Consider the following 16,051-nt stretch of genomic DNA (forward strand, 5'->3'; position numbering starts at 1 on the left):
GCCATGTCCTTGTAACTTTTATGGTCGCATCCGCTAAACGTTTATGAGCCCGCAGATTAAGGGAACAATCTTTGTAGTGTATTTAACAATTCATGCGTCAACGCGGAGTCGTCATGCGTCAACGTGGAGTCATAGACGCGTCATCTTTACATTCAGAGAAGTTTATGAAGGGGATATGTTTTTATTGCTGGTGTAGAATTTTATAACGCTAGGCACGTTTGTACAGCACTAAGGTAGAAAGACATAATCATTGAAACGACCATAAACATGTGATATATTGTCTATATTCATAGTTAACATAATGTATACATACATGCATATTGCAATAGCGTTGTTAATTAGTAGAGCGCGATTATCAATCAGACCTGTTTGATTCTTCTTTAGTTCTTTTTTAACTTTCCGGGGTTTAAAAATCAATGATTATTAAAGCTTGAATGCCGTAATACAAACGCCTAATGGTTGTGTAAAGTTAATAACGTTCTCGATTGTATAAGTATATATCTTCAACACCTCACAATCCTGTTGCTTGGTACAAAATACTGGATAAGTTACTTAACTCGCCTTATACAACTTCTCCCTATAACTAAACAAAAAATAAATAATTGAAGAAGTCCCTAAACTGGCAATATAGAAAGGAAAACACGGTGCAACCTACTCAACTGGCCGCGCAGATAGCAAACCTGGACGAATCCCTAAACTGGTCTCATAGAGAGAAAAACTAGACAAACCCCTAAACTGGCCACATTGATACGAAAACTGGAAACATCCCAAAACTGGCCATATAGAGTGGAAAACTGGACATCCCTAAACTGGCCACAAAAGCAGGACCATTGGACACATCCCTAAATTGGCCATTGAATGAAAAACTGGACAAATCCCTAATTTATCCTATGGATTTGTCCAAATAGACTGGGACACTGGACATGTCCCTCAACTGACCACAATAGAGCACTAGGCTAGCTCACTAGGCTAGCTCACTAGGCTAGCTCGTAGGCTTGATCACTAGGATAACCACCTAGACTGGAGTACATACATGACATCTAGAGAATGAACGAGGTGCACTATAGATGCAGATGTCTCCTGTGTCGCATGATGTAAATGTTTGTCTTGAGAAAAAAAGACGTTTATTACTTCTTTCTGTAATAAAATTATAATAAATCTGCGCTTTCTTATATAATTTGTTCTCAATGAATAACACGCTCTTAAATGAATATTCAAATTCATAAACTGCTTATGTATTTTGTTACCTTTTCTTAAAAGAGCTAATTTGAATTGCAGGCTTCCGTAATAACTAAAAAAAGTACCTTTTGAATGTTACAGTCTATATGGCATTTGACGTAGATTTCACCTATTTTGAGTGAACTGGCATATGTAGGGAGAATGTGGTCAGCCCAATGCCCAGCCAGCTATACTTAGTTAGATACCCATCATAGATGAGTGGACTCAGTGACGTCCTACGGTCTAAAACCCGTGCCTTAAAAGTTAACTGTCATAATCAATGTGTTTCAGTTTTCATTTAGGTCGACACGCGTTGTGTGAATTCATAATATCCGTTACAGACTAGCATGCATATACGGCATTTGAAGTAGTGTTTAGTGTCTATGAGTTGGGCGTTTTGTAGGGATTGGGCGTTCAACGCTATGCTAGGCCACCTTTACTATCCTCCGCTTCAGTTAGTTACCTATATTGTTAGGTGGACTACTGCACGTATCTTACTTGTGAGCACATAAACCAACTCGAGTGTGTGTTCTCTTCGGAGCCTAGCATAAAATTGTCACTGTTTAAATTTAGTTCTCAGGTGGGGTGCCAGTTCGGTAGGGTAGACGCGGTCGGGTCGGTAATGCACATGATAGCTACACCGCAAAGTCCAAAGTTCGAACCCCTGGGCAGATGAGGCTCGATAGCTGTGGACAGCCACCTATCTAGGAGAGACAACCCACAAATCAAACAACTGCTTCCTTGTAGTTGGTTATTTGTTTGACAAAGGCTATGGAAGCAAAGTCAAGAAGAAAAACAGACTGAAATCGCAAGCAGTGTCCTATAAGCCGCATAACACATTGATATGTAATATTTAATTGTGTTGGAGGAAATCCCTTCCAACATTACAGTTAAGAACTAAGAACCAGAAAACAAGCCAGTTCGACAATTTGTGTGTGTGTGTGTGTTGACAAAGCGCACCAGCTCACCTTCGTTTTTCTAGAACTTTTTTTATTTCGTTTGGCGTCCTAGCCACAAGGCGCTTTACTGCGGTCATTAATTATAATTAGGTAGAAAGGCATCTACAGCACCGTGTGCCGTGGGTAAAGAGTTAAAAAGTTGTTAACATTTTTTCAGGATTAAGTGCGTTGGGAAACATAGGATTTAATGTTAGGAAATTGTTTCAGGGTTTTAAATTTGAATTTTGAAAAAATGTTATGCTTGGATATTTTAATTTTTAATTGTTTTTTTTTCTGAATTTAAAAAGTTAATGAACCTATTTTTATATTTGTTATTGTTTTTTAAATTTAAATTTTTCAAGTCACATTAATTAAGTCATAAATATGACGCAAGTAGTAATTCCATGTACAGTTTTTAAACAAAATGTTTTCAACCAGTTTTAAATGAGGTTAATCCAGTCCGTCTTTTTATATTTTATCATGTTTTATCTTGACTGTTTAAGGCAACATCTTCAACTTAATAAAATTGGGGACGGAGCAGTGGCGTAGCTACCGTAAAGCTAGCGTAATCAAGGCATAGGGGCCCAAGGCAAATAGGGGCCCTTTTTCGAAAGTTTTAGGGGGGGAGGGTGCAAATCGAAAGTCTGAGGGGGGGGGGGGGGTGGGTGCAAATCGAAAGTGTGAGGAGGGGTGCAAATCGAAAGTCTGAGGGGGTGGGGGTGCAAATCGAAAGTTTGAGGAGGGGTGCAAATCGAAAGTCTGAGGGTGTGTGGGGGGGGGGGTGCAAATCGAAAGTTTGTCCCCAGTCGCCGGAAGGGTCGCTAGGCCTCTGAGGGGCCCACTAACACTTTTTGCATAGGGGCCCTAAAATCCTGGGACGGAATGGTCTAGCGGTAAAGGGCTGGACTGCTAACCCGTAAGTCTCGAGTTCAAAACCGGGTTCAAGTCAGTAGACCGTCCCTGAGTACACCCAACTCGGAAGGGTACCTTACTCACGATAGGACAAGTAAAGGCGGCTGGGCATAGTGCTTACTTCATATGCCGAGGTTACAGAAACAAGTGAACTCTACTTCAATTGCCATAGACCGTCAGGTTTTGAAAAGGGAACTTTACTTTTTTACTTCCTCGTATATACGGAGTATAGAGAAAGTATTGTAATCGTGCACAAAAATCACTTGAAATTTTAACAATTTTCACCGTATTACACACCTCAGTCCTTCATCACATCCGAAGTATAGAGGATTTTTTTTAATCGGGCAAAAATTATCAATCCAGATTTATCAAAATTAAGAGAATTTATGCGTAATCCAGTCTGAAAAACTGGGCTTTGCGATTCTGTCCGTATGTCTGTGTGTCTGTGTGTCCGTGTGTAAACACGATAACTTGAGTACCGTTACAGCTAGGTTGATGAAATTTCATATATAAGTATTTTATCAAAATCGTAGATCCGTATCAACTTTTGAGCGATTTCCGATAACCGGAAGTGGTACTTTTTCTACTTTGAATTTTTCAAAAGCCTATAACTTGAATACTATTTCAGATAGATAAATGAAATTTCACATGTAAGTAAAAGATCTAATTCTCTACCTTCTGTTAAATTTTGAGTAATTTCCGTTGACCGGAAGTACTAATTTACGCTATTTCCGATTTCTCAAAAAACTAATGTAAATTTTTAAAGTACTAATAATATTGCGCACTATTATGCACTTTTTTATTTGGCGTTCACTTGGTGTGCAATTCTTTTGTCTACGAGATTTTATTCTATTTTTAAAACTTTAAGTATTTAAAAAGGAATACAAATCATGTCTGTAGCCCGAGTTCCCATCCCCTGCTATTCTATATAAGAATATTCTAGAAAGTTTAGGGGAGATCACTCTCGGTTTATTTATTTTGATTACGACTGATTAATTAACCTCTCCCAGGAAGGATTTTTCTACGACGGTCTGGATCAGCTCCACCTGACACGTGACCCACTGGGTGGCATCCACCAGATCCACAAGATCCCCCGGGAGCTCAACTTTCAGGACGATTACGTCAACGTTATCCCCGCTGAAGGTGACGTCATTTTGTTTCGTTAAGATGGGGAGTTGTTTGACTTTTTATATTGAGTTTACGCATAACAGAGTTCAAATTAGCGCTTGTTTCACTATACCACGTACAATTTAACCTGTGTATTATCTATTTTATGAAACGGCGTGGCCTAGCGGTAGAGTGCTAGACTGCTAACTCGGAAGTCTCGAGCTCGCAGCAATAGAACGTTCTTGAGCTCTTCCGTCTCTGATGTGTACCTAATTCATGTTAGGGAAATAAAAGGCGGCTCGGCATAGTACTGATCTCTCTATCATTCATATGTCGAGGACACATACATAGGTGAACTCTATTTCACTTGCCTCATGTAACGTCAAGAACTTTACTTTTTTTACTATTAACTATTTAGTCATACACGACTTAATGCAAAATATTAAAGCATTTTAAAAAGATCAATTCACTCTGTGTTAATACAATACATAATGTGAACACCGACAAACGCGTAATTTTAACGTTTTATAATAACACATTCGAAGACTTCTTGTTCTTCTTCGTTCTTAATTTTATTTTTAGGAAGGGATCCCCTCCAACACAATTAAGTATACGTGTCAACTGGTTATGCGGCATTAACTCCGATTTCAGCCTGCTTTTCTTTTTGGAACAAACTACAAGGCAGCAGTTGTTTGATTTTGAAGAGTGGCTGTCCCAAACTAACCTGCCCGAGGGTTCGAACTCGAGACTTTTCGGTTTAGCAGCCATGAGCTTTACCGACTCGACCACGTCGACGATTTTCCTCAATAATATTTGTTACAAAAATCACAAATGATAAACGTCTACCTTTTTTTGAGCTATGATGCCAATAGATTAATTTATAACCAACCTTAACGCTGAACCGATACTACATCTAACATATTTATATTGGCAAAAGATAATTAAACATTAAGTCAAATCACTAATCAGCAGGCAAGACTGATAAACGGTTTTAAAAATGTGTTTGTCCCAACAGGCATAACGTCACCGCCGTATACACACACGAAGAAGACGCTCACGCGTGCACGACGTCACATACAGGCTCGCCGTGAGCACGAAATACGGCTGTTTATGGTGTCAGACAGCAAGGATTATCTCAAGTAAGTCAGACACAAGTCGTACTCACGACAGCAAGGATTATCTCAAGTAAGTCAAACACAAGTCGTACTCACGACAGCAAGGATTATCTCAAGTAAGTCAGGCACAAGTCGTACTCACGACAGCAAGGATTATCTCAAGTAAGTCAAACACAAATCGTACTCACGACAGCAAGGATTATCTCAAGTAAGTCAAACACAAATCGTACTCACGACAGCAAGGATTATCTCAAGTAAGTCAGGCAAAAGTCGTACTCACGACAGCAAGGATTATCTCAAGTAAGTCAGACACAAGTCGTACTCACGACAGCAAGGATTATCTCAAGTAAGTCAGACACAAGTCGTACTCACGACAGCAAGGATTATCTCAAGTAAGTCAGACAGGACTATGTTAGGGAGAAAGGAATATTTTTTTTTTAATGCTGGTATTATAAAATGACTAAGTATGAATGGCATAGCGGCAGAGCGATAGACTGTTAATTCGCAAGTCTCGAGTTCGAATCCGGGTTCAAGTCAGTGGAGCGTCCCTGAGTCCACCCATCTCTTATGGGTACCTAACACACGTTAGGGACAGTAAAGATGGCCGGGCATAGAGCTAACCACATTATCCCATTATATGCCGATGTAAAGAAACATTTAAATTAATTCATCGGCTCAATGGATAACAAGATCTCAAGAGGAATCTTTACTTTTTAAAAAAAATATTAACGAGAAATATACAGTATGCACACAACTAAATAAAAACCAGTGTAATCTATATATTGAATGTTTGATCGCGTAATACGTTAATGCATTGGAGGAAACCCCTAACTACATTAAAAAGAACAAGAAAAGTTGGATTAATTTAAAAAAAATAATAATTTAGAAGTAATGTTTGATCACTTTTAGAAATAATTTAGACATAAATAAACCTAAACATAGAATAAACCGACCATTCAGGTTTAATGAAATAAAGGTTAGTTCTAAATATAGATGTTAGATAGAACTAACAAATACTCTGTTACAGCTGGCTACAGTACTACAAGAACAATTCGACACTAACAGAGATAGAGATGCACCTGTATTACGCATTCGTGGCTAACTCTGTGAGTCTAATCACCTTAACAATGACTATTCGAATACACATGTACATATTTTAAAAAAAATTAATATCAACAATACACCTATAATTTTTGTTTTAATGCCTATTTACACAACTAATGTAAATATGTTTTTAAATGTTTTGAAAATATTTTTAAAATTTTTTAACATCCACTATTTACCTGTTATTTATTTTTTTAAATCATATTTACAGAACGCATGTAAATATGTTTTTAAATATGTTTTACAATGTCTAATTTTAGATGAACATCCGCTACAGCAGTGTCAATCTTGTTGACCCAACCTTCAGTCTCTCTATCGTCATCACTGGCCTTCTGATTGTCAATGTAAGTTTTTAGTAGACACCGCATGTACCTGTCTAAATATACATATCGAAGTCATCTTTTTTTTCTTCTATTTTTGATTAGTGTGTTAACTTCCCCTTTGGAACCTAAAACTCCTTAGAGAAAAAGAAGTAGAGTTCGTATGTTTTTGTTTTGCTTAAACATATTAAAGTATTGTGTGTGTAGCACTTTGCCCAGCAGGGTTTACTTCCTTTACTGAAGTCATGTACACAAGCGAGCTGGGGTTGATTCAGGGTCGTATGCAGACTCCGGATCAAGATCCAAACTCGTGACTTTTGAGTTAGAAGTCGAACGCTTTAACACCCAACCATGCCAGTGATAATGCGTTTGAAAAATAGTTTAAAATCTAAATAAACCAAATAAAGTAAGCACAGTAAAGAATCATCTTAAGACCTATCGATCCATTGGGCTGATGAAGTAGAGATCATATATTTCTTGAAATCGGAATATGAAGGGAAGGTGTGGTCAGCAATTTGCTCAGCCGCCTTAACAATGTAGACTCAGGTACTTTCTACTCACTTGGACCCCGATTCGAACTCGAGAGTTTCGTGTTAGCGCCCTAGCGCTCTACCGCTTAGGCAACGCCGTCCTGTAAATTAATTTAATGAAGTTTAGACATTGTTTTCCTTACATAAATATACACTTATAAAATAAAATAAAAATAAAATTTAAAAATAATCTTAAAACAAACATACTTTGATCTCTTATCAGCCATCATCTAGCTACGTTAATGTTTTTAACCAACATCTGTTGACCTTATAGTCCCAGTCGGTCAGCTCCTGGACTGAGGTCAACACAAGATTCCCCGGGTCACATTTTGTTGACGGCAACATGGCGCTAGAGTCGTTTGGGATGTGGGTCAAGAAGGCCAACCCCACCCTGCCTCTTAGCGATCACTGGATGCTCTTTACAGGGTAGGTTCTAGGGGGGAGGTTGTCAGGGCAGGTTGTCAGGGGGAGGTTGTCAGGGGTAGGTTGTCAGGGTTGGTTGTCAGAGGAGGTTGTCAGGGAAGGTTGTCAGAGTAGGTTGTCAGGGTAGGTTGTCAGGGGTAGGTTGTCAGGATAGGTTGTCAGGGGTAGGTTTTCAGGGGTAGGCTGTTATTGGAGGTTGTCATTGTACATGGTCATGGAAGGTTGTCCGGAGAAGTTGTTTAGGGGAGGTTGTCATGGATACGTACATGATAGGTTAAAAAATAACTTATAAGGTGCGTTTACAGGCAGGTTTACATTGTTGTTCTACGGCGTATCACATATTAGATTTACTTTATTGAAAGTGTGTATTATAATACGATATATATATATATATATATATATATATATATATATATATATATATATATATATATATATATATATACATACATACATACATATACACACATATATATATATATATATATATATATATATATATATATATATATATATATATATATATATATATATATATATATATATATATATATATATATACTAAAAGTCAAGTTTGTTTACATGTTTGAATATTTATTTTTTTGTTTGTTTGTTTGTTTGGCTGATTGACTATTGCGCATGGTTGCACTCATCGTGGAGAGCTGTAAAATAGTATGTAGGTAGAGAACAATTTTTGTTTTCAGACAGACTGTTAATCACACATTTATTTAAAGACGTTAATTAATTTATTGATTTATTCATACGTAGAGTAACCCTATTTTTTTAAAAAGATTAGAACGACCACTACACTCGGCGGGACCGTGACATCACAGTTTTTTGTTTACTCTTTAGTACAATAAAATGGCGGCGTCTATCGAAGAAAATTGTGTTCCCATTCAAAAGTTTAACGCGTTCTAAATCTAATTTTCTGTCGGTCATAACTTTAACAATACGTCCGTTTGCTGTATTTATTACGTTCCAACACTTATATCAATTTTCAACTGTCTTTTTTCATTTAGTTTTACAATAAATTTCTCTAGATCTAAAGATCAGCTGTCGAAGGAAAGTTATGAATCTAGCCTAGATCTAGATCTAGCATAGATCTAGGTCACTAGACTCAATGTAAATTCTAGATCTAGACTTAATGTAAATTCTACATCTAGAATCTGTTTCAGGCCTTAATACATCTAGAATCTATTTCAGGCCTTAATTATTTTATATAAATCTTTGTTTGGCTAATTTAAGATAAAATTTAATTTGAAAGTTACTACTACTAGACTTAGATCTAGATCTATGCGCGTAAATCAAGTTGCATAAGGAGACTCAAAGTATAGAATAAAAATTCATTTGTGACGTCACGAGTAAATAGCTAAGTTGGTAGTGAAGTCGGCTCTCATGCGGGTGGCACAGGTTCTAGACCAATATGTCAATGATATTTTTTTTTCATTTTTTTTTTTTAGATGTGAATGATAAAGTTGCCTATCTGAACTTGGCAGGATACAGGGCAGGTGAAGGGGGGGGGGGGGGTTCAAATGGAAAAGTTTGTCCCCGGGCGCCGGGAAGGGTCGCTATGCCTCTGAGTGACAGACGTGATGTTTTTTGATGGATGACCCCCGAAACCCACAGTTATCCAACGGATGACGGGTATTCTAGTATATATATATATATATATATATATATATATATATATATATATACTTGGGAGGTTTCGATTTCGCTGGATGTAGGCTCATTTTAAAATAAAGGTTTACATAGCAGGTGTTTTTATTTGACTTGCGATGTATCATAACGATTTATAATTTAATTCAGGTATTTTTTATTGTTAAAAATTCCATTCTTTTTAGAGGGATTAAAATTAATCAACAAAAAAAACAACATTAAATGGTGAAAAATGTCACTCTTGTAGTCTAGTGTAGAACTAATTCACTTGAAAATATTTTTACAGTTATGACATCTTTAGCGGTACCAATTGGAAAGTGATGGGTAAATATTTTTATAATGTTGTTTACTCTGTTTATTTTTCTTATATGCTCAAATTATATTCTCTGGAAGGTTGGTCCAGCTTATAAATGGGCCTGAAAACACAGCTACCTTTAAATTCCAAAATATACAAAACAAAACTATTGATTTGATAAATTAAAAGCTAGTCAGATTTAGGTTATAGATTCTACTTTGAAAACTGTAATGTGTTACTTATTTTAAAACTGACGGTCAATTGAACAGAACAAATAGAGTTTATGTCACGTGTGTCATGGATCCATCAGAACTGGTTTAACGAGTGAACGTCATACGTACTTTAGCTTGCGATTCGAACTCGAGACTTTCTGATTAGCAGGCATGCGCTCTACCAGCCGACCACTCCGCCCCAAAATATCGTTACACGTGTTGCATGTTATCCCCCAGGTATAGCCAAGCTGGGCGGGATGTGTTCCACGTCATCCATCTCCATCATTGAACAGGACAATTCTGGAAGTGTTGGTGCCACAGCAGCCCACGAACTGGGTCACAGGTAACCATAGTAACTGTTACCACAAGTAACCACAGTAATTGTTACCACAGGTAACCATACTATTTGTGATGACATGTAACTATGGTAATTGCTACCACAGGAAATGGTAGTAACTGTTTACCACAACTAACCTTAGTAACTGCTACATGTATTCTTCTTCCTCGTTCAAAATTGAAATATTGGAGTCGATATCCTCCAACACAGTAAAGTGTTACATATCGAACTGCATTTTGCCATATTATAGGGCTGGTAAGTAGGTCACCAACCAGTTCTACGGCTCAATAAAACCTGCATGAGCCATAGAACTGGTTGTTGACCTACTTACCAGCCCTATACCGCCTTGAGATTTCAGTCTGCTTTTCTTTCTGTATCAACTCTCATAGCCTATGTCCAATTACAAACAAGACTGCTGTTGTTTATTATTAGTGATTTTTCTACTATATGGGTTGCTGTTTACAGCTGGTTTTAGAATTTTTGCCCGATTAAAATAAGTCCCTATAAACTGTCAAAATTTCATGTGATTTTTGTGCACGATTACGAAATTTTATACTCTGTATACGAGAAAGTAAAAATAAAGAAAAATTATAATGGATTAAAATCATGCAGATCTATATATCCCGAGTTGCGATCACCGAAATGCTATTTAAGAATATTCGATAAAGTTGATGGTACATCTCAGCTTTATTTTTCTTTTAGTAATTACCACTCATTTATTGATTTATTACCCTATGTAGGAATTGAAACATAGTCTTTTAGACTCATTATGCTCCTCTCCATGGAAATCTTTGGAATTTTTTTTTTTTTTAAATTTTTAAAAATTTTATTTTCAAATAGTTAGCAGACGTGAGGAAGTGGACATGAGTGAACAATTAAGAAATCGAACGAATAATTTTTAAAACTAAAATGCTTATAAAATCAAATATAGTTATCGTAATTTATAATTTCATGTGACACAAAAACAATATTTGCTTGTTTTAAATATTTATCACAACATTGTTTAAGCACATTATTACTGTATTAAATAAATGTAAAGTGCTTCAACCGTAATAGTTTTAAGGGAAAAAACGTATATTATAGAAAAACATATAACATTAAGCGTATTACTTCGCTTGGTTATTTTAAAACTTTTCTTTTTAATCTCTCTAAATTCCATAAGAACAATAGTAAAGCATAATAGTCCTTGCGAACCTTACACTTTTATTTTATCTCATAACTTTTATTAGAAACTTAAACAGGAATTCTGTACCAATGTACTATAATAGATCATAATTTATGAAATAAATGCGAGTATCTAAATATCTATTGAAATATCTTTCCATTCATTCCAACCCCCTCCCAGCCTAGGTGCGATCCACGACGGGGAAGAAAAAGACTGTCTGGACGAAGACAATTACGTCATGTCTAAGAAACTTACGCCCCCAGTCGACGAGAAAAGCGCGTCACGGCCTTGGTTGTTCTCAGTGTGTTCGGTGCGGGCTTTCAAGAGGTTTCTTTCCAAGTGAGTGTTTAGTGGTATGCTGTGGTGGTGGTGTGTTTAGTGGTGTGCTGCGGTGGTGGTGTGTTTAGTGGTATGCTGTGGCGGTGATGGGCGTCTAGATGGGTAGCCAGTGCCAAAGATTGTTGTAGGCATCTCATCGGAGTAGTGCCCTCCTCCTCCCCCCCCCCGAAGCACGTCCATCGTCACTCCCAGCCATGGCCGGTGCTACTAAGGCGTCGCCTAGGGCCCATCCCAAGGTGGGGGGGGGGGGGGGAGCGCAAAAAGGTTTAATCACTATTATAAAAAGTATGTAATAGTTAATAATTTTGATTATCTTTTATAAACTATAGATGGTAATATAGAAAGGAGTAGCGATCAATTTCGGCGCCCTGGACGAACTATCAATTTTGCGCCCCTACCCCCAAATTAGGCCCATATAGGCCCATATGTGTTCGCGTTGGTGAAAATGCACCCCCACCTCCTTAATTTGGAAACGTCAGTGCGCTTTTGACGAGTCACTATGCCTTTTTATTTTGGTGTCACATAATTGAAGTAGAAAACGATTAAATTAGTTCGAACATTTCAAACGGTTATCTTATTTTAATGTTGATTTACTGATCGCTCCAGCGCATGACGTTCCAAAACAAATGCAATTTTGGGTTTTAATAGGGCTTGTAAATCTCGTTTTCTCTGACTTTGAATTAGAAATATGTTCTGGTGTATAGAGTTTTGTAATGACGGGGTATTCAAAGTATTGTACTTGTTTGGTAAGTTTTGATGGATCGTTTAGATTTGGGAGTAACGATAGAATGCTATTGCTGTTATGGCTTCGTAGGTATGAAATATCGGTTCTTAAAGTGTTAAAGCATCGTATTTTTTATTTGGCTGTTGTTGTGTAGCTGAAGGTCTAGTAGAATCTGATTGATAGTAAAAAAATGCGAATGTAGATGTTGAAGTATCGTCGTTCTGGAGTTCGGGAGTATCGAGTCTTGTGGTATCGAGTGTATTAAATCGTAGCGTGTAGTAGTAGGTCCAGTGAAATCGTTGTTGATTTGGAGTATCGTTTGTAGAGCTTGGTGAAGTTAAGCGAGTTGGTGTCGTAGCTCGGGAGCATCGAGTCTAGTTATGTTTAAGTATCGAAGTTTTATATGTGTTGCGAATGTAGTAGAGTATATCGAGTAGTCGAGTTTATTGTAAGTTAGATGATTTCAATTCACGACGGAACACACTACAAAGAAAGGTAGGCGTCCTCTAGCTAAAAAAATTCATCAGTTTTTTAGAAATCTATATCACCACTCTTAAAGTATTAATATATAATATTAAATAGGGTGGAATATATAACTAACAGTAAACTTTGTTTTTTCAAATACTATTTTTGCAGTAGTTAATCAATAATTATTTCAGTATCCTAAAAAGTTACCCGTATTTGATTTTTTTGAAAAGCGTCCCTCAACTTAGGGGATCCAAAATTTTTGGTAAAATCAGTAATATACGCACACAATTAAATTTGTCATCAAAATTGACTACAACTATGTTATAATAAAGCTACCGTATTTAGACTTTCAAACACAACCTACAGTTAAGTAGTCAATGAGTAAAATATATTCTTTTTACATAGCTACATAGTTAATATAAAAGATTTCATGTAATTTTTACCTAATAAAACTTAGAATGTTTTATTGTGTTTTTCAAGAATGTCTTAGTTACACTTAGTTAATTTATTAGCTTTTATTGTGAAAGTTATTTCCCTTGTATAAGATTTTGGTATTTGAATTTACGAATGGGAGATAATTCGTTGCTTAACTTTACATTCATTTCAAATTCCTGCACCTAAGGTTGACCGCTTACTTATAAATACAACTTTAAGTTATTATTTGCTATTGTAAAAATTATATAGAGCAGAAGTTCTAAAGAAAATAGTTTGGTAGGTTTATTTTCATTATCACGTTGAAAAACAAATACACAAACTTTTGCGATTGAAGGATGCAAGTAAAATTTGATTTTTGATGTCTACTTATAACGTGTATGCAATTTATAATAAATTAATATGTCGTTTTTAATTAATTGTTTTCTAATACATATCTTTTAGTAATAAATTTGTGTGAAAGAGGGTGTTTTAATAAGTTTTGCCTAGGGCTCTAAATAGCTTTGCGAGCGGTAAAAGGTCTTAATTAGTGTCCAATATGACAAGTGTTGATTGTCTAAATAAGTACACTAGGAAGATCGCTACGTCTGATCATATTTTTAACTTTTGCATTAACATTTTTTGCTTCTTTCGTTGTTTTATGCATACTGTTACGCTTACTTTAAGTATTGTCTACATTTGATGATTACCTTGTATGGTATTTTAGCCTAGAATGCACGAGAAAAAATTCCCGGGGGTTGTCCGTGTTGTCCACCAGTCTACACCCAGGTCAGGTGTTTTCTGCAGACGTTCAGTGCCAACTGGCAATAGGAAACAGGTCATACTTCTCTAGGGTAAGATATTTTGGTCACACCATTTGGAATATTCGTATCTTAAAGAATGTTGCATTTACATTTTATTAAAGACCTAACATACATAGACAAACACTTATCTAGACGACGACCAACTAAAAGTACACTAATCTATGCTAATCTAGAGGTATGCTACATTTCGACTAATCTAGACATGCCTATTCCATACATGTACTAATCTAGACAATCGCTAATCTAAACATACACTAATCTATACCTACAATGATCTTAAGGTACACTAATATATACATATACTAATCTAGACCTACACTAATCCAGACCTACACTAATCCAGACCAAGACTAATCCAGACCTACATAATCCAGACCTACACTATACCAGACCTACACTATACCAGACCTACACTATACCAGACCTACACTATACCAGACCTACACTATACCAGACCTACACTATACCAGACCTACACTATACCAGACCTACACTATATCAGACCTACACTATACCAGACCTACACTATACCTGACCTACACTAATCCAGACCTACACTTATCCAGACCTACACTAATCCAGACCTACTCTAATCCAGACCTACACTAATCCAGACCTACACGAATCTAGACCTACACTAATCCAGACCTGCACTAATCCAGACCTACACTAATCCAGACCTACACTAATCCAGACCTACACTAATCCATACACTAATCCAGACCTACACTAATCCAGACCTACACTAATCCAGACCTACAGTAATCCAGACCTACACTAATCCAGACCTACACTAATCCAGACCTACACTAATCCAGACCTGCACTAATCCAGACCTACACTAATCCAGACCTACACTAATCCAGACCTACACTAATCCATACACTAATCCAGACCTACACTAATCCAGACCTACACTAATCCAGACCTACAGTAATCCAGACCTACAATAATCCAGACCTACACTAATCCAGACCTACACTAATCCAGACCTACACTAATCCATACACTAGTCCAGACCTACAATAATCCAGACCTACACTAATCCAGACCTACAGTAATCCAAACCTACACTAATCCAGACCTACACTATACCAGACCTACACTACTAGACCTACACTAATCCATACACTAGTCCAGACCTACACTAATCCAGACCTACACTAATCCAGACCTACAGTAATCCAAACCTACACTAATCCAGACCTACACTATACCAGACCTACACTAATCCAGACCTACACCACAAGACCTACACCACAAGACCTACAAAGACCTCATGTTTCTGTCCCCCACAGAGCATGCAGCTCCGGGACGGTGACTACTCCAGTCTATGTCGCCGGATGTTCTGTACGGTGCCAGATATGTTGGGCTACTTCCAGCCTACTTTTGCTATGGAGAGGACATCCTGTGGGGATAGAAAGGTGGGTTTGTTGTGTGGGGTGTGAATGTGAGTGTGTGTATGTGTGTATGTGTGGGGGAGGTTGTGTGTTGGTGGTGGGTGTGTATTTATGGCGTGGGGTGTCGACTTGTGTGTGAGGGGGAATGTGTGTGTATTTGTAGTTTAGGTTGTGTATTTATAGTATGGGTGTGTATTTGTGAAGTGTGCGTTTGTGTGTTTTCAATTCTACTTCTGCGTAAAAATAAAAAATTCTACACTTTAAAAAAAAATCCGTTAAAATAAAATCTAATTTAAAAAATCACTATGTTTGTTATTGAAGTAACTACAATAAAACCAAAATTATATGTGTAGTTATTTCTTTGCATACCCTTTCGAAACATTAATAATTACTTCGTGCGTAACGTAGTTGCGCTATTTGTAAGTTATATTTTACTGTACTTAACCCTACACTTCAATATTTCTCTACAGTGGTGCCAACGTGGGGTCTGTGAATACAATGCGGATGCCCCAGAGACAGAAGGTAGCTACTGTTTTCTTACCCACTACAT

General features: G+C 37.0%; 1 protein-coding gene across 2 annotated transcripts in view; it reads left to right on the plus strand.

The window, feature by feature from the left end:
- LOC131950905 (uncharacterized) overlaps positions 1-16,051 on the plus strand; it is a 39,666-nt gene that overhangs the window by 17,682 nt on the left and 5,933 nt on the right. For both annotated transcript variants that reach the window (XM_059313111.1, XM_059313112.1), the window contains exons 5-15: positions 4,079-4,211; positions 5,191-5,314; positions 6,318-6,396; positions 6,655-6,738; positions 7,519-7,670; positions 9,613-9,650; positions 10,071-10,176; positions 11,516-11,674; positions 14,005-14,131; positions 15,400-15,525; positions 15,972-16,023. In XM_059313111.1, the coding sequence (XP_059169094.1) occupies positions 4,079-4,211; positions 5,191-5,314; positions 6,318-6,396; positions 6,655-6,738; positions 7,519-7,670; positions 9,613-9,650; positions 10,071-10,176; positions 11,516-11,674; positions 14,005-14,131; positions 15,400-15,525; positions 15,972-16,023 (1,180 nt within the window). The remainder of the gene's footprint in view (positions 1-4,078; positions 4,212-5,190; positions 5,315-6,317; positions 6,397-6,654; positions 6,739-7,518; positions 7,671-9,612; positions 9,651-10,070; positions 10,177-11,515; positions 11,675-14,004; positions 14,132-15,399; positions 15,526-15,971; positions 16,024-16,051) is intronic.

This window comes from Physella acuta, unplaced genomic scaffold (genome assembly GCF_028476545.2).
Source record: "Physella acuta isolate Inbredline_101_S28 unplaced genomic scaffold, ASM2847654v3 ptg000786l, whole genome shotgun sequence".
Taxonomy (NCBI): domain Eukaryota; kingdom Metazoa; phylum Mollusca; class Gastropoda; family Physidae; genus Physella; species Physella acuta.